At 34.8% G+C, this 25,059-nt stretch overlaps 1 protein-coding gene across 1 annotated transcript in view; it reads right to left on the reverse strand.

The window, feature by feature from the left end:
- Window positions 1-25,059, reverse strand: part of Dhc62B (Dynein heavy chain at 62B) — a 48,999-nt gene that overhangs the window by 21,235 nt on the left and 2,705 nt on the right. Inside the window, exons 4-29 of the mRNA XM_019062588.2 lie at window positions 24,505-24,609; window positions 23,246-23,507; window positions 21,998-22,141; window positions 21,065-21,184; window positions 20,359-20,492; window positions 19,548-19,713; window positions 18,109-18,263; window positions 17,358-17,465; window positions 16,878-16,990; window positions 16,167-16,318; window positions 15,127-15,302; window positions 14,450-14,675; window positions 13,837-14,046; window positions 13,539-13,705; window positions 12,814-13,093; window positions 11,558-11,797; window positions 10,516-10,681; window positions 9,261-9,484; window positions 7,958-8,092; window positions 7,229-7,371; window positions 6,422-6,611; window positions 4,864-5,087; window positions 4,268-4,452; window positions 3,174-3,381; window positions 1,961-2,138; window positions 592-758 (exon numbers count right to left, since the gene is read on the reverse strand). Coding sequence (XP_018918133.2) covers window positions 592-758; window positions 1,961-2,138; window positions 3,174-3,381; window positions 4,268-4,452; window positions 4,864-5,087; window positions 6,422-6,611; window positions 7,229-7,371; window positions 7,958-8,092; window positions 9,261-9,484; window positions 10,516-10,681; window positions 11,558-11,797; window positions 12,814-13,093; window positions 13,539-13,705; window positions 13,837-14,046; window positions 14,450-14,675; window positions 15,127-15,302; window positions 16,167-16,318; window positions 16,878-16,990; window positions 17,358-17,465; window positions 18,109-18,263; window positions 19,548-19,713; window positions 20,359-20,492; window positions 21,065-21,184; window positions 21,998-22,141; window positions 23,246-23,507; window positions 24,505-24,593 — 4,562 coding nt within the window. The 5' untranslated portion in view covers window positions 24,594-24,609. The remainder of the gene's footprint in view (window positions 1-591; window positions 759-1,960; window positions 2,139-3,173; window positions 3,382-4,267; window positions 4,453-4,863; window positions 5,088-6,421; window positions 6,612-7,228; window positions 7,372-7,957; window positions 8,093-9,260; window positions 9,485-10,515; window positions 10,682-11,557; window positions 11,798-12,813; window positions 13,094-13,538; window positions 13,706-13,836; window positions 14,047-14,449; window positions 14,676-15,126; window positions 15,303-16,166; window positions 16,319-16,877; window positions 16,991-17,357; window positions 17,466-18,108; window positions 18,264-19,547; window positions 19,714-20,358; window positions 20,493-21,064; window positions 21,185-21,997; window positions 22,142-23,245; window positions 23,508-24,504; window positions 24,610-25,059) is intronic.

The raw sequence follows: 25,059 nt of genomic DNA on the forward strand, positions 1-25,059 counted from the left end.
TCTGCGTATCAGATCAATGTATGGATATACTTCTGGCAAACAGAACTATAGACGAGTGAAAAAGATATGGTGTGCTCTAGAAAGCTGCAAAGAAACAATGGTGAAGTGGGTGTGATTCTCTTTGAAGAAATGGAAAAGCAGGATTTTACATTCTGTCAAATGGAACTAGGTGCCAACTGAATGCGGTACTCATGAGCCATGGACATGTAACAAGAGCATTGTGGACAGGGTTCATGAGTTGAAAACACCGAGGCTAGGCGGAGCCTCAGTGGCAGCTCTGCCTGGCGCTAATACTGGCACTTTATAGTTCCCATTCATTTTTACAGCCCTTGACTAACAAGCACACCCCTTCTTTCTCACCTGTGTCTGGTTCTGTTTGGTAGAAATACGTCCATATGTACTGTATGGTACCATAAGCATTAGAATCCTAAATTGGCTAATGATCTTCACGTTATACCATGACAAATACCATTGACTGATATTCTATTTTCACAAAATAATAATATTTTAGTGTACTACAATCTTAGCAGGATAGCAAAAAGTGAGCAAGTATTCAACTCGACTGAGAGAACTACGGAAATCACGACTTACACAAAGTTATAGTCCAGAAGAAATTTCAGTAACTCTATTGCAGGTTTCGTTCCATATTGATCTGAGAGAGGCATGTGAACATCATCGATAAAAAGAACACCTCTCTTGCCACTAGGAGGTCCAAATGTTTGGTGCTTGTACCTTAATAGTTTCGAGATTATCATGTCCTGGGGTAAAACAGAAATACAGAAAAAATATAAACTTTAGAAAGTAATATGAACATCACAAATTCAATAACCGTACGCCCATCCATTCGAGAGGGAATCAAAAATACCAATTTGTTCTACAAAATTCCTACTTTTTGAGAAATCCTTGAATACCTGAGTTCCTGAAAAGAGTCTCACTGAATTTGTTGCAAAAATCTCTTTCACAATGCTCATCGAATTAATTAGAAATGCAGAGATGGAGCTGCTATTTTGACTTACGTACAATTTTTGGATTGATAAATTTCAATTTTTTCTTTAAGAAAATGCAATTTTACTGCCCTTTCATTGCAATTATATCAAGGTGTTTAGAATTGTTGACCAGGCTCGGTTCCCGATTTTCTCCTGACTTTTCCCTGATTTTCAAGATCTTATTTCCTGATGAGAGATTAAAGTCTTTTACCACTTCTCCGGGATCATTTTGAGAAAAACTACATATATAATTCCGCGGAGTTTCAGATATGAATATAGACTTTTTTCATCTTTCAGACGATTCTTGGGCGCACATTAGAATTCTAAGTTTCGAAGGCATTTTCAATGAAAGCTTTTTTACTTTTCTAACGATTTGAATATTCAATAGGTCAATAATGGCTGCTCAAAAGCAGAAACGTACACCTTAAATGATCTCAAAGAGGTATCAGAAAATATTTCTGAATTTAGGAACATATCTCCTGATTTTTTTCTAATTTTTCCTGAAAAGTTTCATTCCTTGATAAATCCCGGTTCTCCCAGTTTTCCCCGGTCCTGGACACCATCAAGAACTAATTGTAGGGTGCTGGTTACATGTGCGCAAATGGGAAGTGGTAGTGTCGTGACCGACAGTGGAAACTGTGGTTGGAAAGGGTCCAAATTTTGCTTTTTGTTGCAAGTTTTTTTGGCCTGACAGGAACATTGTTGCAAAAAGTGTGCAATAAACATATTGATAAGTTCTATGCAACAAAACATTCAATTAAGGTATCATAGGTGTGTATGTATGTATGAGTGAGCTGACCGAGCATACTGCATGTTATTAGATGTGCTGGACTTAGTCCGTCGTTTTTTATCAGTGTTCAGATTTTTGCTTCCATCTCCCAAAAAAAGAAGTCTCTCCTTCATATATCTCCTAAGTTATGTCTTCACGCCACATTCACCACAACGGAATTTTTATTTTTGTAAAATTGAACTACCTGGATATATTTTGGTGTAGATAGAGAGGAGAGGGTAATCACACCGGGGACAAATTTTTCCATGGACAGATGGCTGGTTAGAAGATTTTGAATGTAAAATGATTTGCCGGTGCCAGTTGGACCAAACAACAAAGCTGGAACTCCATGGCGAATGTGCATATCTAGTACATAGTTATACCTGTTAAATATTTAAAAAAGATCAATAGATAAAAAAAATAATAGTTCTCTTATGGTAATTGAGGCACTCTTCAGGAATTTAGAGTTAGATTTTGAAAAACTAATCATAGATACAAATGTTTCTAGAAATAATGTGTATAGTTGAGGCGTTGGGGGCATTTCTTAGTTGCAGTGTTCCAGAGTTTCCAGTGCTAATTTTTATTTTAAAGAGGAAGCTATTGGGTGAATTTCCTGAAATTTTACGTTTTCAGCATTGCAAAATCATGAAGAATATTTTGTAAAAGTTACAACAAATTGTATACATTAGCTTTAAATAATGGATAGAACATTAGCGGAGATTTTGAGACACTGCAACCAAGAAATGCCCTTCTGCACCCAGCGCTTCAGTTATGAGATTGTAAATTCATTTTTTTTTTAAAAAATAAAAATTTACTTTTGAAAAAACAGCGTGGACAGCATGTTTGAAATATACTCCTCCTTCCAGTAGTTATTTGTAAAGCCAGTGCAAATATAAACATTAAGTAATTTATATACTTAAGCTTTTGTGTGGCAAAATGTAGTTAGTTAGTTAGTTAGTTATTATAATTTTAAGACATTCAGCGACTCAGGCTATTAACGTCTTTACAGATAATTTTGAAAATAGGAGTATAAACGAAAATTTAGATTTTTAAATTAAGAGAGGTGAAGAGTTTTAGAATTTTGGTGATGGCTGCCAACAAAAAATGTATATGTACATAATTTTATTCATCAATGTAAACATACAAAATTTTCAGGCGACCACTTTTCGAGTGGAAAGACTGGCTAAAATTTTGGGATTGAGTCTGTTCCAAATGCGACCTTTGATTGGTCAAGATATGTCAAATTTAACCTGTTCTACCCAATTTTTGGTGCCACTATTGATGAAAAAATCAGGAAAAACAGGTAAAATTTAAAATATTCTAACAATGATCCTATGTCAAGCCAAACCCTACTTGAGGTATTCTTCTGAGGCCTGAGCTCCCAAAATTGCTATCAAGAAAATTTTCATGAATAATACCTGGCTGCATCAACGGTTGGTACCAAGACTTGTTGAATATTGCTTGATTCATCAATTTTGAAATTTCGTACAAACTCGGGCCAATATTTCCAAGACCCTTTTGCTTTGAACTGATAATAGTAGTCAAATAGTGACCCGTCAACAGGAATTACTATTTCAATTTTTTCTAGTTCCTCAGTCGCCGGCATCAAATTATTTTCATCGTCTCCTGGAAAGTGAAAAATTTTGTTATGGAAAAAATTTAAAAGTAACATGAGGAATTCTAATTGCAGACTTTATTGGAAAACAGCCCTTTGTAAAGAAAAACTTTGAATAATAATGATCTTTTTCTTAGGCATGTTGGATAATGATTTTTTGCACTGCTGCTTTGTTCTTCAGTCCGATTTATGATTCAAAACAGCTGAATAAAAGAACCGTCAGCTATAAACCTAGCTTTACCTCAATTTTGCTCTCAAAGGGACTGGATACATCAACAAATCAATTGAGCAAATAACTAACAAATGTGCAAAAGCGATGCATAATATTTTGATCAGTTTAAAAAAAAAACCTCTGACAAAAAAAAAAGAACATGATTCCAAATAATTTGTGGTTAAGGAAAATTTGGTGAGGCGGTAAATATATGTATTTGAAAGATAAATTCTATTTAAATGCTGACCATCAGATTGCAGACACATAAAAACCATATAAATGTTTAAAATCTGCTACTGCTTTCTTAGCAACACATGTTCTTTTTAACTTTTTCATTTTGAAAATTTAACACCAAAATTTAGGTTTACCGTTGAAATCACCCCCCCCCCCCCCCCCCCATCAAAAAAACCCTCGGTATTGAAAAAGCAAAACCTCATTAATTTAAAAGTAAACTTCAAAAGTTGATGGAACTTGTGTCAGATGAACTGGCAGTTGTTGACTGACTGTCATGTGCGGTAGACGGTTTTAGGTATTTGTGCAAGATGGCAGCATTGCCAGCCGTTGAATCCTTGGTTGCTACTGGATGACAGCACTCAGCAGTCCAGTCGCTTGCGAAAAGAAAAGAAGCAAGTGCCCATTTATCTGACACAAGTTCTCTAAATTTTTTTTTAAGCTAAAGAACAAACCTCTCCACAAATTTTTGTAAAACTCATCAAAAATGAGGCGAGAATCACTGTTTAAAGTCCCTCCAAACGACCAGTGACCAGCATATAAAAATACTGCTTGAATCCAAATTAAGAAATGGGTAAAATTTTGATCATTTTCATCCAATGCATCAGACAGTAACATTTTGACGAATTGAGTAAGACTTCTAGAATGAAAAAGATAAAAAACCATGCATGTCATGTATCCATTCTAGAATAGTTTGCTGATGTCACAGTTCCAAAAAATATAAAAATATTGGCGATCTTCCTTTAAAATTTTTTTATATTAAGTGAGGCAAATTTTGACGTTAAAATTGTACAAAATTGTATCATTTCCAGGATTTTTTTTAAATTTTCTACAGTTAAAAATTCAAAATTGACATGCAGAGGTCAATTGACAGATCAAATGAATGCGACCAGAATTTTTCAGTGACAATGAATATCATTAATTCTCTGCTGCGCCTAAAAAATTCTGTGTTTATTAATTATTAGAGTACAATTTTCTTTGTTTTAGTGTCTATGATTGAAGATTTAGTACACTCAAATGTTCTAAAAAGAAAGCAGAATGGATAGCTTACTTTACGATCTTATTATTTGTCACCCGCAACACTTTGGTGCAGCTAGTCTCCACAAAGCTGAGACACGGGGGAATAAGCCAGTTAAACATCGTTACAAATACAGCCCGGAAGTTTATCCACTCTTTGGGAAGACACGCCATCCAGCTATCTACCACATGCTGCCAACTGAGTGCCGTTGGATCAACGTAGATGACATTACACCGTGCGATGGTGCCTGGAGAGGCCTGAGAGAAGGAGTTCAAACAATGAAATTGTGAGATATAACTTTAAAAAGAATGATTTTATGACCAAGATAAAATTACATCCTATGAATGCGTTAAAAACAGCAAGGTAGATATAACAATTTCAGCAGAGAGAAATTGAGACAAATTAAGTCTAATTAAAGAGAGCAATATTCCAATATTTGAAGTTTTAATTTTTCTGCAGACTCGTTACTAAAGGAAGAATTGGATTCCTATTTTCATTTTCAAAATGTTTTTCTCTGACTTCAAATTTCTGACAGAAACTAAGAAAAATATCAAAATCTACATTGCAACGTTTCAAAATCTACATTCTTATTTTAATTTTATGGAAAAAAACCAACTGCCATTTGCGCCTAAATTTTTTGGGGAAAACCCTTCATATGGGCGAGGGAATTTGCAACAATTTTCAAATTGGGATATTGGTAGGTTTCTGTCCAAAAATTAAAATGAGAGATGAGATTTTGAAACATGGCAGTGGAGATGTGATTCTACTGTTTTAACTCTATCCAAATTGTATCTGCAAAAAAGTTTATTAGGATGAATTTCAAAGGAAATTGTTGATGAACTCACTATGGGACTTTAGTCACCTGTTGAACTCAAAGTAGTTGAGAGTAACTGAAGACCTTAAATCAATAACGGGCTAAGTGCCAAAAGTCAAGTTTCAGTTATTCAACATTTATTTCCCATAGGTTGCCTGGCACATACTGAGTACCACTACCTATCAGGGCACGCTGCACACTACTATCATGGTCGTGGCACTCAACCCGTTTCACAGGTTGCTGTCCTTGGTACATAGAACACTATTCGAGGTCTAACTCGATTTTCATTTTTTTGGCACTTAGCCTGTTCTTGATTTAAGGTCTTCAACTTTATTTTGATAAGTTGCAGAAAAGGTTACTTAATACTACTTTTAAGACATTGTTGTGGGCTCATTGGTGATGACTCCTCATTTTTCTTCAAAAGAACGGTACACAAAACATTTTTGAGAAGATAGCATTTGCATTTTGAATAAAATGCAACTTGATAAAAGTGCGTATCCTTGAGAGAACCAAGGATTTTCGGAGGTTTGAAACAGGGTTATAAATGTGTTATTAAGAGGAGAAGGAGGTTGAAAAAATTGAAAAAAATTAACCATAAAGCCCTGAGAAACCTACAGACAGCCCAATAACGGCAGCGAAGCTTTCAACTGTGAGTAAACTAAGGGATTTCAAAATAAAAAAAAAAAATAATTGAAAAAAAGTGAGGAAGGAATATTCAGTCAGATTCTTCCGTCCCTCTGCCTCAAAACCACAGATAAGATCAATGGAAAGGCATACCTCTTTTAAAGTTGTTGTTTCAAATAAGAACGACATGGAGTCACTCATTCTGATATTCTCACCAGAAGATAAACTCAAGGTTTCAGTGGGATCTAATACGGATTTAATGTTTTCCACCCAGATGGGATCAACTGGACCATCGAAAATGATCCATTTTCTTTTTGCATCACTCTCATCTGCAGCGTACTTCCTGCAAACATTTCATACAAACATATAGTTTAGTTTGGTGTTCACTCTTTTTACTAGGACCATATTGAACATCAAAATACAAAATTGCGATTCTTAATTTGCTACTTTGTAGATTCCTCGGTTGTAAAACCTTACTTCTCCCAAGTAGCAGTGATCGCAATAAATAGCGATTTTATCGGTTGATTATCGCGATTATATCAGTGACAATTTATTGCAATATTATTGAACGAAAAATTGCGATTTATGGCAATTAAATTGCTATACATTGCAATTTTTTGTTCAATAAAATTGCGATCAATTTTCGTCGATAAAATCGAGATTAAATCGCCATAAATCGCGATTTTTGTTAGGATAACATCGCGATAAATTGCCAGGCAATAAAATCGCGATTTTATTGCAACAAGATCAAGGATAATTGCTCCAATGTTGATGATCTTAGCGATTTTATCGCCGAAAAAATCGCAACAAATCGAGATTTTTCCCTTGAAAAATGCTACTTGGGCTGTGGAGAATGACTAAGGATTGTTATTGCACAAAATGTAATGTGATTCTCTTTTGTCCTCCCAAGAATATTCTCTGGAGATTTCAAGCAAAAATGTCTGAGATGTGTCAAAATACCTAAATATGGATGAGAATATTCCATCAACCCAAACGTTTTTTTTGCGATTAAATTCACCATACAGAGATTCTATAGTGACGGACTTTGGATTAATAAAGCTGTAATCGATTTGGGTTGTTTGATGCAAGACTTCAATGAGAACCTGAAATAGAAACAAATAAAAAAAAACCCTGTATATTAATATCTTATTGATGTAACGAATAACAACACCTGGCTATTTTTCAGGCAATTTGATGGCATTTAATTTAACAAAGAGGTAGCGTTTTTTCTGGTTTGTTTAAGAAACAAAATACGGGACTGCTATTGATTTTCTTTTAGAGGTAGTTGCTCTTGTAAATATCCGTACTAAGCCTTGATTAAGGAGAGCTCAGTGTGGCCTGATTTTTTTGCCCACACCAAACTCTCCTCAACAGAGACACTCGACAGTAAAGCAATGCTTTATCAAAAAATCTTGAAAAGATAAAGTTAAGAAATATTAGTAAAATCCTCTCCTTTTCTCCAAAAAAGATTAATCGGATAAGAAAAACCTTTGAAAACTTTGTAGCAATCAACTAAGAGAATTTTCTTAAATTTTAAAATCCTTTGGTTACAAATGAATTATTTTCTGAATATTATGAAAAAGAAACGCATGGAATTTTTCTTGGCACAAAAAGCATAGGTAATGGCTAGATGGTTAACACCATAATTTTCACTTTTGAAAACAATGGATAAAAAAGAAAAATTCTTACTTGAAGGATAGTAGTTTTCCCACAGAATGATTCTCCAACAAGTAAAACACCAGGAGTAATATTCAGCATATCCATTATTTCTTTCATTTTGGATATCAAACATTTGTGTGCTTGTAAATTCTTCTTCTTGCATACCTGAGGACAGGAAACTTCCTTCAGTTTAAAGTTCATAATTTACGCTAAGACCCTATTCCTCCCCTCCCCTCCCCCCAAAAAAAAGATGTTAAAGAGCAAAAAAATAATTGTTAAGTGTTAGCAAATTTAAAAGCACTCATCTCTCAGGTACTGGCATGATTTCGTCGCTTGGTTGACAAGTGGGCGTAACTTTACTAAAAGATGAGCCTAGAAAAGTATTCAGTTACATGGACTACAAGGCTCATCGCAAAGTGTAGTTACATCTTTATGTCAGGAAGGCGACGATTTAAAGAGTCCATCGGAAAACAGTATTATGATTTCAGAGTTCAATAGAACTCAACAGAGCAGGTATCCAAAAATTTGGCTCTGCATTTAATGTTTCCTGGAAAGCAAATTCAAGGGTTTCCATAATTTCTTCATTTCACTATTCCCTGACTTTCTCTGACCTTTGAACAAAACTTCCACTTACATTTCTTTTTCTTTAGTTACACTGAATTTCGCTTAACTATGAACAAAATCTCAACTTTTAGAGATTCAAATTAAGGAAAAATGGATTCAAAGGTTGTTTCCTTTGTTCTCTCGAATGGCATCCACCGGCAGAGGTTGCTGAGCCCTGGTGTTACTTCCCTGAAAATTGATGAAATTCCCTGACTTTTCTTGTGCGTTCTTTAATTTGCCCTTATGTTTCCAGGTTGTCATACATTTCCTAACTTTCCAGGTTTTTCGGACTGTAGGCAACCCTGAGACTCAAAAATCTGAGACATGCATGAAAATGGTATTTTCAGAACAGACCTTGCTAGCACGTTTCATGCCGATTCAAAAGCACTGCAATACATTGGTTCACCTTGATAATCAGGTAACTACGAATCTCTTTTTTTCCCTTTTTTTAAGAAAAATTTTATTTAAAAATGTTGTAATACTAAAGGAACTTGCACTACAAGAAGAAGCCTTTTATCTATCTATACATTAACTGAGTTGAATTAAATTACATTAAAAAGGTATTAAGAAATGAGATAACATTACATAATATAGATTGTCTAAAAAACGGGAATTTCGGAATTTTCTATCTTTGGTTTTAAGAAATTAGTATCTGCAAACCATGAGTTGAATTGGGTGGCAGGGAGGCAAGGAGGAATTTTTATCGCTGAATCAATGAGAAAAACCATACCTCAATGACAGACTCCTCAAAAATATTATGCTCTTCCATGGACCGAGTGTGTTCTGGAAATACACTTTGAAGAACTTCATGAAATAAATCAACATCTGAGGAATGCAACTTTGGAATATTGATTTCAGCAACTGATCGAGCCAAAATGAGACTTTCTTTCTCAACGGGATGTTCAATTTTTAAGTCTCTTGCATGCATTAGGTTGAATCGGATAGCTCCTAAACCTGAAGACAAAAGAAGATACACTAATAAGATGAGAGGTCAATTTGCTAGAGTGTCATAGTAGATAAATCCTCATTTTCCATTTTATGAAAAAACAACTGAGAATTTTAAAAACACTGAAACAGAATAAAATACACTGTTTTAGACCCAAGGAATCAGCTGGAAATATTTTCAAACCCTAAATCTACAATTTGTGAGTTACAGCCAATTTTTTCACTGTTTTCAGTCTTTTGGGACACTTTCTACTAGGCGTAAAGGAAATTCTTAGTCTTGCAACCATGATTGCATAGCTGCTCGCATAAAAATTGGGAGGACCAACTTGCGATAGAAATTCGAAACATCTTACTTTATCAATAGCCGTGAAATTGTTGTGTTTTTCATAGAATTACGGTAAAATTTGAGTCTTTTTTTTCTCAAAATCGTAGCAATTAGTGAATAAAAGATGAAAATAGGATGATGGCTTGGAAAATGTTGAGAAAAAAGGAGTTTGCGAAATGGGAGGAAGACTTCGAATCACAGGAAGGTTAGGAACTTTTTGCACCCCTGCTTAGGGATGTTCAAACGAATTATTGCCGAAACACTATCAATATCGTCTCTTATTGAAACTGGCGGCAGTACCGACAGTGGCGATGATATAGTTGACAGCCGGCCTTATCGGATTTTTGAGAGCTCGCACTCAATGCATTGTTGCCCCGTGCGTCGGTTTATCAGATTGCCTGGCTCGGCGGCGCATGAAATAGATGTACAAATGGCAACAGCTTATTTTTGTCAGCTCCAAAAACTCTGATTGCTATTGGCAAGAGCGCTCTCATCGTGACTTTTTCTTAACGGAACTATTTTGGTAGCTTACCGACAACCGATAGAACAGCCCTACCCCTGCTTCCTATGTCCATTGTGTAGGACAACAAATTCTATTGGCAATATATGAGCCTATTTCTGAAGAATGTGTCTCTATAAACTGATACGAACTTAAAAAACTCTGAGTTGAATTATTTTCAAGCTGAGTGATTTAATTAAAATCAACTTTATTTACCAAAATTATAGTGAGATTGTCGGGATAGAAGGGTGTGAAATCGTTCATAGGCAATCACTAACTTTGACGATAAATTCTTGACATCAATAAAACCAAAACATTGGAGCATAACTTCAGCCACAAGATGAACATCAGGTTTAATCATGGCAATGTTGCGGAATAGAGCCTGAAAATGAAAAAATCAGTTCGGTATTAAAATTTAAACGTGAAGGGTTTGGATAATGTGTTGTCTTTGCTGTCTTGCGTAAAACAATAAGCACTTGGACAGTAAGATCCTCTAATATTGGTGCAAAATGTCAAGCCAGTTCACGTATTAAACACGGAAAGTGGAGGTACATCTCACATTTATCCATTTAACATTCTGCATTAAAGACTCAAGATTATTAAAAATAAATTATGCATGTATCCTTCTTAACAGATGCTCACATAACACAGTAAAAGCTTAGAATGCTAAAGTCTAAAAATTACGAAACAGCAGCAGTGTAAAAAAACTAAACTTGTTGCATCTAGAATTCTTAATTTTGTTTTAATTCCCTGATATTTTTACATCACTGATTTTTCTTGACAACAGCAGACCTCAATTTATGGGATTTCACAGGGCTGCCAATTCGATCCGTTAATTCTTACTTGCGGAGATCAGCAAAAATTGACAAAAATTCGTAGAATTAAGTTTTTTTCGCAGAATTTGTTACCTTGCAATCTGATAAAGTGAAGTTTTACTGTATTTTACTTCTGGATTCTCTTGAAAAAAATAATATTCTTCTTCAGAGTTCAGGGGAAAATAAACGTTTTGATCTTTTGTCTAATATTTAAAAGGCCAGTCAACATCAACCGCAAATTAAAAAAAAAAAAAAAAAAAAAAAGATCCTGGAGCGAAAAAAGAAGAAATTCCCAGTTTCTTGTACCAATTTCCTCATAGAATTTGCGCAGATATTTCTAATTCCCTGATGAATTGTAGTTCTTCCTACTTTTGCTAGGTCCTACGCACAGTGGATAATCTCCATCACTTGAATTAAAAGCAGAAAAACAACTAAAAGCAAACCTTTAAATTGTCAGGTAAGATAGACACTGACTCATACTTCGGGTTCATTACGATGCAAACATAGCAAGAATTATTCAGTCGAATCTCAGTGCCTTCAAAAATAAAAAGCTCCGCATTATTTTGAATTGCTTGAGAGATGGATATTAGCTGTTGGGCCACCACGGACAAAACACCAACTTCAATACGGTCAAAGTCATCAAAACAGACCCAAGCACCGGTGAAAGCAAGACCTTTAAAAAACTGAAGGCATTCATTATTAAAATGGTGGACAATTTTTCAAGGTTTGAATTTAATTTAACGGTAGGTTATTACCAAAACAGGTGCATCTGATCATAGTTATCACTTTGCCCCCAAATTAGAGCAGTCATCATTGTAAGTGGGTTTGATTTTAAGGAGGTAGAGACTGATAAAGGTTTTTGAAAATGGAGCAGGAAATTGAAACGGTCAGTCTCAAAAAGACTTAAGGTCCAGCAATAAAAATACGAGATAAACAGTAAGAACTGTATTGATCCACCCTTAATGAATCTTTGTATAGTTATAAACGTGATCAATTAATTCACGGCTTCAATAATTAAACACTCTGAGTTTTAGAATGTGTCATTATCAACGGATTTCGCGGTTTTTCTTGCATTCCCAAATTTGGGCACTCAAGTCTTTTGGAGAGATGCCAATTCAGTCAAGCTAAACGCAAGGATGCAACAAAATCATGGCTGTGACAAATTTTAGGCTTCAAATTCGAAAAGCATCTGATAATTTAGCCACCTAAGTCTGATTTTTTTTTTTTTTTTTTAATTTTTATGGAACATTTGGGGCCAATTTGCGAAAGCAGCAAATGAGGGTCGAATAGTTAGGTTTTTAGGACGAAGAGGATTTTGGCCGAACTCCGATCAAAATCTGGGCGAGACACTACAGAGGGTGTCTACTATAATTTCATTTTGGATTTTCCTGCTATTTTAAAGTTTTCTTGATTTTTTTTGCGTGGATGAATTAACACTTGTTGGATTTTATGTACCAATACATTTAATGAGTTGAATCAAATTTTTCAATTTTGAATTTTGTAATTGAAAAAGGTTTCACAACTTCAGAATTTTCTGATCTACGATAGATTTTCCTGATATTTCCTTTGTGATATCAAATTTCTGAAAATTTTCTGGTTTTCCAGGTGTTTACTAATGGATACATCCTGCTACATGGCCTCTCCTTGCGAGTTATCATAAAATGGTTCTAGAAATACATACCAAACTAGAATACAATACCTTGCCAATAACCGAGTAATGCAGAAAATTGGAGCAGTTGAAAGTTGCACACAGGACGGCAAGCATTTCACAGAGATCTTTCACAGTTTCTGTTTTCCCGGTGGCTGTGGGCCCTTCGATACTGCCAAAAAGATGGAGCTGAAAAGCATTGACTAGCGTAACAAAGCACCGTGTTGTCAAAGGAGTTATGACCAGTCGGGAGACTTCTCCAAGATATTCATAACTGTAGGGTAGCAAAGCGCTCATCATTTGAAACTTTACGCTGTCTTTCCAGAGATACCTGGAAAGTGAAAAATTCAATTTTCAAACATTACTCATTTTGCAAAGGCTGCCCTATTAAAAGTTACTGTAGTTGCTTTTGTGTATGTATAAGTAGGCTCTGTAAAAAGCGTTTTGAATTTCACAAGTGCTCAGAATTTCATTTAACCTACATCAATGATGGTTCGAAATGTTGGTTTAGAGCCTGACTGAGTCCAAAAGCTCAACACTGAAGTTCAATATTTTCGAAATGACGACCATCTCAGTTATTTACTGAAAAACAGACAGATCTCAGGCAGCAATATTTTCTAGTTTTAAAATTTCTAGCTTTTTAAGGAAACAATGGAAACCAAGGCAGGATAAGGAAACAATTCCTTTCCATATTATAACATGTAATTGATATGTATATGTGCTTGTACAAAGCTTTGGTTCATCAAAGCAGAAATCTCTGCTTGACACAATATTACCTTGGCTGGGAGAGCCATTTGAAGTTAATTTCAGACATGTCTTCTGGAGTGAATGATCGCATCACTTGTAAGCAGTGCGATTGTAGGACCATCAATGCTTCTAATGTGTGTCGTTGCCCAGAGGTTAGGTTGGAGGCAATCAGGTTGATCGATTCATCAAGCTTTGTCTGGGAGAAAAAGGAATGAGTAAAAATTATTAGGATGTTATGAGGATGTCTTCAGTTGAATTTCATGCAACACAATGAAAATGCGCCAGTCAATGAGAATGTCTATTCATCATTTTTTTGGTACGCCTTACCTGTGCTGCAGCTATGTGGTTTTGAAGAAAGTGGTAATTTGCTCTTTTCAAACACTTTTGAACCTCTGATGTCCAATTTATATGCCAAATACAAAGCAGAACTTGACTAGGTCTGTTTTCAATCAGTAAGAAGAGATCAGCCTCGGTTTCATTGATGCTCAAACACTTCCTGATTTCAAAGTCCATGGTCAGCTTCATTTCTTGCTCTACCTGGAGAAAGAAACCCAAATTTTATGCGAAAGTACAAATAACAAGAAAATAATGCATTTGGAAAAGTAACTTTTGGTATTTCGCATAAAAATTTACGTTCGGTCGTTGATGGTTAATGAAATGTGAAAGCATTCATCAATAATTTTGACCTTTGAGTTCGACAAAAATATGATTCTTCCTCATTTTTTAGTTCTTAAAATTGTAAAGAAACAAAATGAATAATTGAGAAATAAAATCTAAGACCTTTTGACTGATTTTTACCAGATTTTTTTTACCAGTAATTGAGGTTTCTAAACACAGATGATACTGTTAGACTACTTTAAATTGCAACCTCTCGGTTTTTCTCTTGAAAAAATGAGTGCTAGAGATATATTTGGTTTTTATTCTTTAAAAAATTTAATACCTCTGCCAACCATTTCTCTACAGGTGACATTGGAGGAACAGAAATCTTGTTTGAAAACTGGATGGTTTCCCCATGAACGCTGCTCATAGATACTATTTCGCTCTCACTGTTGAATCCTAGACTGTTGATGCCGGCAAAGCATTTCAAAAGAAATGGCTGAACTCTGGACGGATTTGCAAATTCAGAGAGAATGTCCATGACTTCAGGGTTAGAGAGAAAGTAAAATCTACAAAACAAAATGGAAGGGAAAACATTAGGATAATGACAGAATTCTTGACTGATAAATTTTAAAATGAAGCCATTTATTCTTTTAAAACAATTGAGGCACTGGATAAGGAAAGGGCACTTCTCGATTGCAGTGTTTCAGAATCTCTGTTGCTAATTAATCCCTTGGACAAGAATTTAATGGGTGATTTTGCCAGACTTTTTTCTAAAGAAAATTGTAGAATCATAAGGAATATTCAGTGAAATTTTTAGTAAAATGGATGTATTCACTTTCCTTAAAACTTATGAAATATTAGAGGAGACTCTGAAACACTGCAACCGAGAAGTGCCCTTTTTGCATCCAGTGCCAATTAAATAAGCCTCTGAAAATTTTTCATGAGCTGATTCAACTGGACAAAAACATTTAATTCATAAAGGAAATGTAGGTTTATTTTGAAGCAGCTAAACTTTACCTTGGAAAGCACAAGCGTTTTTTATCGATGAAATCGTGAAGATGTAAACTGACTGTTTCCAACCGATCATAGGATTTTTTTATTGTCCATCTAACATCTCGCTGCCCTACTGTTTTGAGGACTTTTCCCTCCTTCTCGATTGAAGATGTAAGATTGTGTAATGTTTTGTTTACATCCTGAAAAAAAAAAGGTTGAAAGTCGAGCTGATAGAATTAAGGAGAAATTTAGATTTGTTTGGACTAACAAATGATCTGGCGATAATAAACCTTGACAAAAAAGCTGCTTAAATGTGGAGCTAATTTAAAAACAGTTGAGAAGCTGGATTACAGAAAAAACAGGAAGAATGCCTCACAGACTGTGTTGGTACAAAATGCAACAAATCTGAAATTCTTTTGAATATCTGAGAGAACGAATTCACTCGGAAAGAAAATTTTAGGAGCATTTTTTTTGGGAGGGACGGTCTAATAATGTTCTAAATTTTAAGCATATTGTGTCAAGAGATATATCTGCATAAAAAAAATTGATGATCGCATAGATAAAATACTGATATTTTAAAACGTCAACTAATTGTAACTTGAGAGAGACAATACTGCTTAAAAAACCCCAAGTTACATTGTTTTTTCATCAAAATCTCACTGTCTCCTTGGAAATATCCTGGTTCAATTGGGAAGGTCTTAAAATAACCAACATTTTTTTTATTGGAATCGTTCCTAGCCTATATCGACAAATTTAAGTCAGTAACTTGAAAAATGGGTAACTGAAGAATAGTGTAACAGTAGTAGTTGAAAGATTTGCTTTTTTTTCCTCACTTAGAATAACAAACAAAACAATAAAGAAAAAAAAAAATTCAACTCCACCGAGAAATATTAAAATTGCATTTATGCAGAGCAGTTTTGCAGGCAACAATATGATAAAATGAATAATCTTTGAAGGAAGAGACATATTAAAAGCATATAATTATTCCAAAGTGGGAGTAAAAATCAGGTAAAATTGAGGACAAACTATTTGGAAAATGAATATTTTCAAGCTGATGAACTTACATGGTACAAAGAGTAAATTTTTGGCACTTCTGTTGCAATCATTTGTGAATTGAATAAATTTAAAAAGTAGAGCCACCGCTCTTCAAGAAGAGTCCATAGCTCCAGAACTTCTGTCATTTCGGTCAGTGTTTCAAACCACTCTCTGGCATTTTCTGAGGGCCAAAAAAATTAAAGAAGTTATCCACCAAAATAACGACATTCAGCAGATAAAAGGATCTTACAAATTGACAAAAAACAATAAAACTGGAAAAAAACCTTTAACTTGTTACATTCCAGAGAGAAATCTGGATGCCATTTTGCAAAACATCAGAAAAATGCAACAAAACACGGAAGATGTAATTCAAAGTTCTGGTAAAAGTTGTGGCAGTTAGATTCTTTTCCCTCCTTTCTCGAATCTTGAAGTGCACTTTTGTATTTTTCTACTAGCTTTCAAGTTGAAAAAATAATTCATGAATCAAGTTCCAGACAAATTAAGTTGTGCATTACTCTCTCTCTGTGGCAGATGCGGATTTCTCCAGTACAGAGTGAAATCTGCTAGATAGAGGTGAAAATATATGTATTTTGAGTGAGATTAGGATCCAGTGGATCGATTCATTACAGAGAGTTTCATAACGCAGAGGAAGAGTACTGTAATTAATAGCTGAAACAACTTCCGAACACTTAACTCTGAATGCACACTCTTTGTTCTTCACCACAAGCAGATAGAATTACCTTTGATGGGTTGTATGAATGCAGATCTTCTGATCGACAAAGTCCTGATAATATGGTCGTCAATTAGCGTTTGAATTTCCTCGATGTTAGATAACATAATGATACCGGATGTTCTGCAAAAGCAATCACAAATATATGAATGAATACATGAACAAAAAATTCAAGATCTCATTTCCTTCGATTTTTAGTAGGATTACTGTTTAAGACTATTCAGTCACTACTGAACTTGGGATGATAAATAAATAGTGAACGTTAATTCCGATACTATTGTTTGAATATATGAAGAGAAAGGTGCGGTCCTAAGATCAGTCACTGAAAATATACCAGTTTCACTATTGTGCGTTAACAGGCGATTTTGGACTTTACAAGTACTGTGAAAACAATTGACAGAATCCAAAACCAAAGTCTCAAGTCTCCTGAATACGCTTCAGGAGAAAGTAGAACAATTTTTCTTTTCGATAAGAAGGGTCAGAAACTCACGGATGCAATTCAGTGGTGAAATGAACATCCATCCACTCATTTTTAACTTCTTCCAATTTCTGTTGCAGCTCAAGTTCCTTGGTTGCACTGATGCTTACAACTTCAAACCTGAAATAAATTACACGTAATGATTAAAAGAAAGTACAATTAACATTCAAATAGAGTTTAGGGTCTAAGTTATAGGCCGCTGAAGGTTCTGCCTTCAACACCCCCCTCCCACCATCATGGGGGGGGGGGATTACACTAAAAAGTCCACCTTATTAAAATGTCTCACAAGCTACAGCATCAACTTTGAAATGATGAATTGTATGTGATAAGAGGCTAAATCTAATGGGAGATGGATCAAGCTCTTCCCGAATTTTTTAACTTTTTTATGATGGCTAGGGAACAAATTCGCCCAACTGACAATTTTGGCAAAAATGAGTTGGTAAAGGTGTTGCGTTCTACAATATAACATACGCGAGCTGATTTTTTTAGTTTTTTTAACAATTTTGTACTGTAATGTATAAAGAAGCTGAAAACTAAACCTTAAAATTACAAAAATGGAAATTTTCTCTTTGTCCCATAAAATAGTCGGTTGCTAGATGAGCGGCATTGTTCCTCAGCCATCTAAAAAATAAATTTTTGGAAGTTATTCAGAATTAAGCAAGTTATTTCAAAGAAACCATGCGGTAAATGTTCCCACAATATACGCTCACATTCATTTTTTAGTTTTTCCTTTTTTTTAAAAACCGTTTCTAAATACACTTACTTTGGCAGGAAGTTTTTTAGGTCTAATTTGGAAACTTTTCTCAAAGTTGTTCCAGCAGAAGGCCGCAGATTCAAACCAATTAGGTTTGACATTTCTGTCCAGTGTCGGTCTCTTAAAGCAGGATTACCTAAAATACTGATCACGGGAATGTGTTGCTGAAAAAAAAAAAGCATTGATTCAAATTGTACAGTTAACAACAAATTAAACATTTTTATCGTCTTTGAGAAAGGAAGCCCTAGCTCTTAGAGGCAAATTTTCAGAAGAGTGGATTAGGTCAAGTTTAGTGGAAAAATTGAAGGGCTACTTGAAAAGTTTTCCTTAAAATCCCAGAAGAAAATTAAAAAAAAATCAGTTTGCCTAAATACTGATAGTGTCGTCTAGCGGTGAAGTTTGACAAATATCGATGGCGAAATCGCAGAAATGTGTACTTCGGTTTGCGGCATTGAACACTTCCTGTCATACTTCACTCTCAGCATGGGAAATTACTTGATGTCTTGCTTTAAAAACTTCGGTGATTTTTCTTCCCTCCAAGGAGAAAAATTCTGATAGAATATCAAGCAACAATGGTGGTTCAGTCACTTTTTAAAAATAAAAGAGGAGTAGAGATTTTGAAAAACCACAACAGGGATGCACATTTTTGCTGTTTTACCATCCATATGAGCCTCAAACATGGAAAGGAAAAACTGAAACTAGCTCTTCTTAGGATTACGTTTTCTGAACTGCAAACTTTAAACCTCCACAAGTCTAGTTTGATTTGGAGTTTTTGGGGCAAAAATGAAACTGCTGTTCCAAAATCTCAACTTAACGAGTTTTAAGGACTGGGGTCCTTAATCCTTCTATTATATGAGGCCTTACATCTTGCTGAAATAACTTTAAAGAGAAGTCCATTTTTATTGAAGGCTCACCAAGTTTTTTTTCCTTTTGTTGAAATTTTATTTCATTTACTGGGAACCAATGGCCAAAGTGTGAAATCACGTATCTTCGTGTACAATGTTGCAGACTCCTTGACATACTTCATTTTTTCTTCAGAACTAGTAATCACACTTTCTTAAACACTTGCTTGATTTTTTTTCTCTGACGGCAGAATATTTTTTATAAATTTCAAGCTAGAAGTTGGTTTGCGCCTCTTCGAAAAAATAAAACAGGAGCGGAAATTTTAAAACATCGCAAACAACATAAGTGGTTCCGCATTTCGGCCACCAATATATGCTTCCCGCGAGAGTGCATTAAGCTTATTTGTGAGACTGGTGCAATGTTTTCATTGTTCGTGATGCTGTGTAGCAGCTTAGCATAGTGCACGTTATCATATGTAAATTACTTTGATTTTCTTAAAATACTTATACTAACCCTAACAGTGTCGCTTTGAGAATTTTAAGATCTCAGAATATTCTATTAGAAACATAGACTATACTCATGGCAGAAAACTCATTTGAAAATACCTGAAAGTCTTTGATACTATCGATGGTTTGAGAAATGATTTTCAAAGGAGCCGGCCAATTGGAAAAATCAGGGTCATCGACTACACCTTTAAATCTTTTGGGATTATTATCATTCGCTTGTTGCTTACACTTAGCTTTATACATTTGCTGCAATGCTAAATAATTTCTGAAAATAACAAATAAGGATGAGAGTTTGAGTGAATGAAGGCGCAAGATATCATACAAGAAGAGTAATTTCTAGCTAAATTTGTTGACATAATTGAACCTAATTAATTCTCCTTGCAAACAACATTCAGGTGTCTCAGGTTTTATTGAGCGCAAACCGTAAAATCTTCGTGGAAAAGCTAGTTGCCGAGAGGTAAAACTGTGTGCGAATATGAAGATTTATTTTGATGCTCCAAGGTCCAAGATTTCGGTGCGCTCTCACTACTTTTACACATTCCGCCCTCTGTGGTGCAGTGATTGTAGAGCTTGGAAAAAAAAACTTATCAAAAGTTTTCCTGGCAATTTTGTGTGGTTCTTTTAGAATGAGAGAGGAGTAATTAATGGAAACTGGAGTTTCAATGGAAACTGTAGACTACTTTTCTTTACATAAAAAAGTAAACAAGAGGGAACACACGATTTCGCAATAAAAAATACTCAATCCTCAGTAAAAAAATTCATAATTTCTATTAAATTTCTAGTTTCAATAGGACACATTCCATCTTCTACACTATAACAATGATCATTATTTTTTTTTTTTTTTTTTTCTTTGATAATTGGCAAAAATAAAGAAAAATATGCTGTTCCAGTTTCTCCAGGAAAAACTTACTTGTGAAATGAAGTCATTGTTTCTTCAACTTCATGCTTTACGAGCTTGTCAAAGGATCCATCCATCCATAGCTTTTTTGTGCGAAACCACTTATTACTTAAGAAAATCAGTTTGGCGAGAGGGTGGACAATGCTCTAAATGAAAAAAGAGACGGAAGAACAATTAATTACCAAATAGAGCTTCGATGGTGTTAACCGTTGAAGTTGGATTTAAAAAAAAAATTAGTTTATCAGAGTTTCTTCCACCTTAGTTCCATCCATGTTTTACATCGAGCATTAAGTGCGAATGTGTGTAATACTGATTGATGAAACAAGGGTGGAAGAAACCATGGTAAGCATTGCTGTGGTGGATGATGTCAGACACCGAGTTTTGGATGAGCAATATCTGTGTTGATATCGGACACAGAGACTTAGAGTTTTAACAGATCTTATTATTATCTGCTAATCTGTGAGTTTAAACCATCAAAATATGATTCTAAGACTCATGTAACTGACCCACTGGTGTATTGTAATATCTTTTTAAGAGTGATTCCTCTTTGAAATACATGAGTTTCTTAACTTCATTTTTCACTGTTAATGCTACTAGGGAAGCTCAAGTATCAAAAAAAATTTACTGAACACTAAACTTCATTAATGGGCAAGCTGAACCTTTTGGAAAGATGACAACTTTACTTGAGTAGATTTAATTACTGTTTAAACTTGTATACCTTCAGCTCATCGAGGTCTGGATATGTAGAGAGTGGATACTTGAATAGCATTTCTTCTTTGTTTATCCATTGCACCACAGAGTCAAACTGTTCAATTTTCCGAAGGAAAGTTTTGATGAACTGAAAATGCACACAACAAAAAGGAAAAGACTTAAGAAAGCACAGTCATGGTTTGTGCAACCTAAATTAAAATTGAGTAATTTTGGAAGAATTTTCAGGCACCTCTGGCGACTATTTTCATACATGTGAAGTTTTCCTCAAATATCATGAATCTGAATTGGAGATTTTTGGTTCACATTTGTTGATAAGATGTCTTTCAAAACAATCTATTTCAAGTCAAATTTTTTGTTACGTTGAATCTGATTTCCTCTTGATTTGACTTGGTATCTAAATTAATAAATTTTCACCCTTTTCCGAAATTTAAAAAAAAAAATAACTCTGAATCTTTCTACAAGAAAAAACGCCCTGTGCATCTTCAGATGTTGCCAAATATCTTTCAATAAAATACGAGTTTTCAGGGAAACTTGGGTGAAATTTTTTTTTTTTATTTTATTTTCCGGAGAATTCTGTGTGAAATTTGATCGAAAGTGTCTGGAAATTTCAGGAGAGAACATAATAATTTTCCTTCAAAATGAATATTTTTTCAGAAAAAGTTGACAACACTTGCAAGTTTATACAGCATTTTTACATAGCATGGCAGCATTGGTGGCATCTCCTAACTTCTCTTTAAAGTATTGACATGAATTTTTCACGTCATATCATATCCATTCTTTTAAAGGCAAACGGGTAAATCTCTCCTAAAATATAGACAATAAGAATAGAATTTTGGTCGTACTATTTTATGTCTGCGTTGCTAACTGATCATTTTTATGAAACCAAATTCCTTCTTCAACACAAGTTATCAGTAAAATTAAAGTGCATGATGTGGCTTACCAACACATATTCATAAATTTTAGTGGAATCATCCAAATTATTGAGAAACTCCAAACTTGGACAGACATCCTCCAAATCTTTGTTTAGTTTTTCAGTCTTTTCTCGAAGCCTTGATTCAAAATCATACTTGACCTTTTCTATCAGCTGAAAATGAGAAATGAATTGTGAGTATAAGCAAAAAATTGGCATCAGATTAGAGACAAAGATTTTAACAATATGTCACGTCACCGGTGCTGGATTCTGTAAAACAGAAATACCTTCTAATTACCACACTAACTCAAGAACTCATGGTGGCTTGAATGGATTCTAATACTGCTGTACTAAGTCAATCAGCAAAGAATACAGGATTTCCAACTTAAAATAAAACGCAAATGTATGTATGTATGTATGTATAAGCCGCTTTTACAGTGCGCTAGAGCGCTCTGCGATGCCTACCCGCCATAGGAATCTGTCATGATAGAGATCCTCTGGAAGCTGGCATCTCTCCATCTCTTCACAGAAGCCCTCTATCCACTGTTTGGCTGGACGCCCTCTCCGTTGCGTACCTAGCGGGACCAATGCAAATGTACTATCTTTAATACGTCGTCTTATAGGGAGGTTGCAACTTCATCCATGATCATCAACATAAATGTTCTAATTTTGGCTTTGATGTGAAGTGTATCTTATTCTTTGAAACAAGCAGAGGCATGTTTTGCAATGACAGAACTTGGGGCAATGTATGAATTTGCAGCTCTTTGACTTAACAAGGCAGAATAGGTAGAACCATACTAAAAGAGAATCAAAATGCAGTAATTAGGCCTCAGTGCAGAGAGATTTCCTACTTCGTAATGCTGAGGATACACCTTAAGTAACAGCCATAGATGGCTTTCCTCACTTTTTTAAAGAGGTCATCATTGAAAAAACTGTTGGGAAAATTGGACTGCGTTAAGCAAAAAGGAACCAAGTCACATCAACTATTGCCAAATGTAGTTGAGCAGTTTATTTTTTTACATGAAAATGGTTGTGCGGATTTTTTTTGTGCAAATTTTAGTAAATTCTCTGCACAGTGCAATGCGAATTCCTTAAAATTAAAAGAAAAAATCCGCACAAAAATTCTCTTGTAAAAAATTAAATTGTTCAGTTAAAGTTGGCAATAACTAATATGGCTTGATTTCTTTCTGTTAAATGCGGTCCAATTATAATTCAAGAGTTGGAAAATTCTATTAGACCATGAAGCGGTGAAAAATTTTGCAAGAGAATAACACCTACGATTATGCATTCATCCATTATAGGTTTGATTCTATAAAGCCAGTTGATGGTTTCTTGACTGGCTTGCAAGTGTTCAGCACTCAAACTGGTGGCCTCCATGAGATCAGTCCCAAACTGCGTAATGTATAATATTTTCTCGGTTAACTGATCAAGATATTTTGACTCAACAAAGATCATGTACTCCTCAACTGCAATAAGTTCCTCTGTTGTTGAAGGAACTGCCAAAGCACGCTTGGATAATTTGTTAAACTCATCGCAGATCCTAGAAATAAAATCAAAATTGATGAAAATCATTACATTGAAAAACTTTTACTTTGCTGACAAAAAGAGCTTGACTAGAATTTAGATGCCACTTAATGAGCATATGATAAATTTTATGGATCAAATTTATAGCCGATATTTAAAGAGGCAGAGGGAAAAAAGAAAGACTGACTCAGATAATAATAACAAAATAGCTGGCATTGAAAACAAGCCTATTGAGCGAAAGCATTTGCCAGCTTTGAGTAGAATACTGCTGTACTAAGGAAGAATGCTGTATAAACATCCGAGAGTTGCCAAATTTCCCTTGATAAGACATGTATTTTTGACGACAATCATGGCCATTATTCTTTGAAATTTTCAGATATTTTAGATTAAATAGCGTACAAAATTGTCTAAAAATTTTGGAAAAGAATATTCACAATTTTCTCAGTAAATTCAGTTTTTATCAAAGGAAACTCGACAATGCCTGAAGGCTCATACGGCTTTCTTTCTTAGCACGGCAGAATACAGTCAAACCTCTTTTAGTTGGAAACCCCGCTTATTTCATAATAATGACTTGGTCCCATTTTTTTGTTTTGCCAATACAAAATATACCAGTTTAACTCTCAAAATCCGCTAAGATGAAATGAACTGGAAGTAGGTGGTGCTCTCAAATTCCTTTGAAAGGCCCACAGACAGAGTCTTTATCTTACAGCGGTGGAATAAAAACGCACCATTATCATTGGGAAGAGAAAAAAATAGACAAATGCAACCTGAATGCATCATTCATCAGTTTGTTGACTGATTACCATATAAATTTACGTTAAATGGTGCCAGATACCGATGTGACATTTGTCTGCTCTTTTCTTACCCCCCTTCTAGAAACACCGGTCACTGCAGATACTCTCTGGGTCACTGTGATTATTTTGGTCCAGCACGACTGACAAAAATATGGGCACCATGATTCGGTTGGCAAAGAACGTGTTAAGGAAAAATAAAGAGGTTGTGCATTATCTTACTCAAAATTATCTCCCAGCTGCTTATAGATTATTTCATTTAGCACTCTTTTGATGTACGCATCAGCTGTCTCCAACAATGAGTCGATCATTTTCTCTTGATTCAACCTGAAAATTGAAGAATAAGATCACAATAAATCTTTACTTTGCTTTGAGTATTCATACGACATGCTTAATATTACAGCAACATTCCTGTGTTATGTATGTATTACAGAAAATTTGCATCCTTGCGAGCAGAGATACAGATAACAATGGAAACCAAAGACACCTTAAATACTAAAGTAACAAATTGTGAGTGTAAAATTGAGACAAAAACGCACTTATAATGCGTAAAATCAAAGTAAATAAACTCAATTCACAAATTAAACAAGATTAAAACCTTACTAGACCTCAACACCCCCATCATATTTCTAAACCTCACTGCTCTTGATGGTGAAGCTTACGGAGAATATTTTTCCCTGCCGATTGAATACATATTATCAACTCTCTCCCAATAAAACCATAAAATTTTCCCAAAAAATATAACAATTCTATGCAAGACTGGCCAAATGGTATGAG

This window comes from Bemisia tabaci, chromosome 10, assembly GCF_918797505.1.
Source record: "Bemisia tabaci chromosome 10, PGI_BMITA_v3".
Classification (NCBI taxonomy): domain Eukaryota; kingdom Metazoa; phylum Arthropoda; class Insecta; order Hemiptera; family Aleyrodidae; genus Bemisia; species Bemisia tabaci.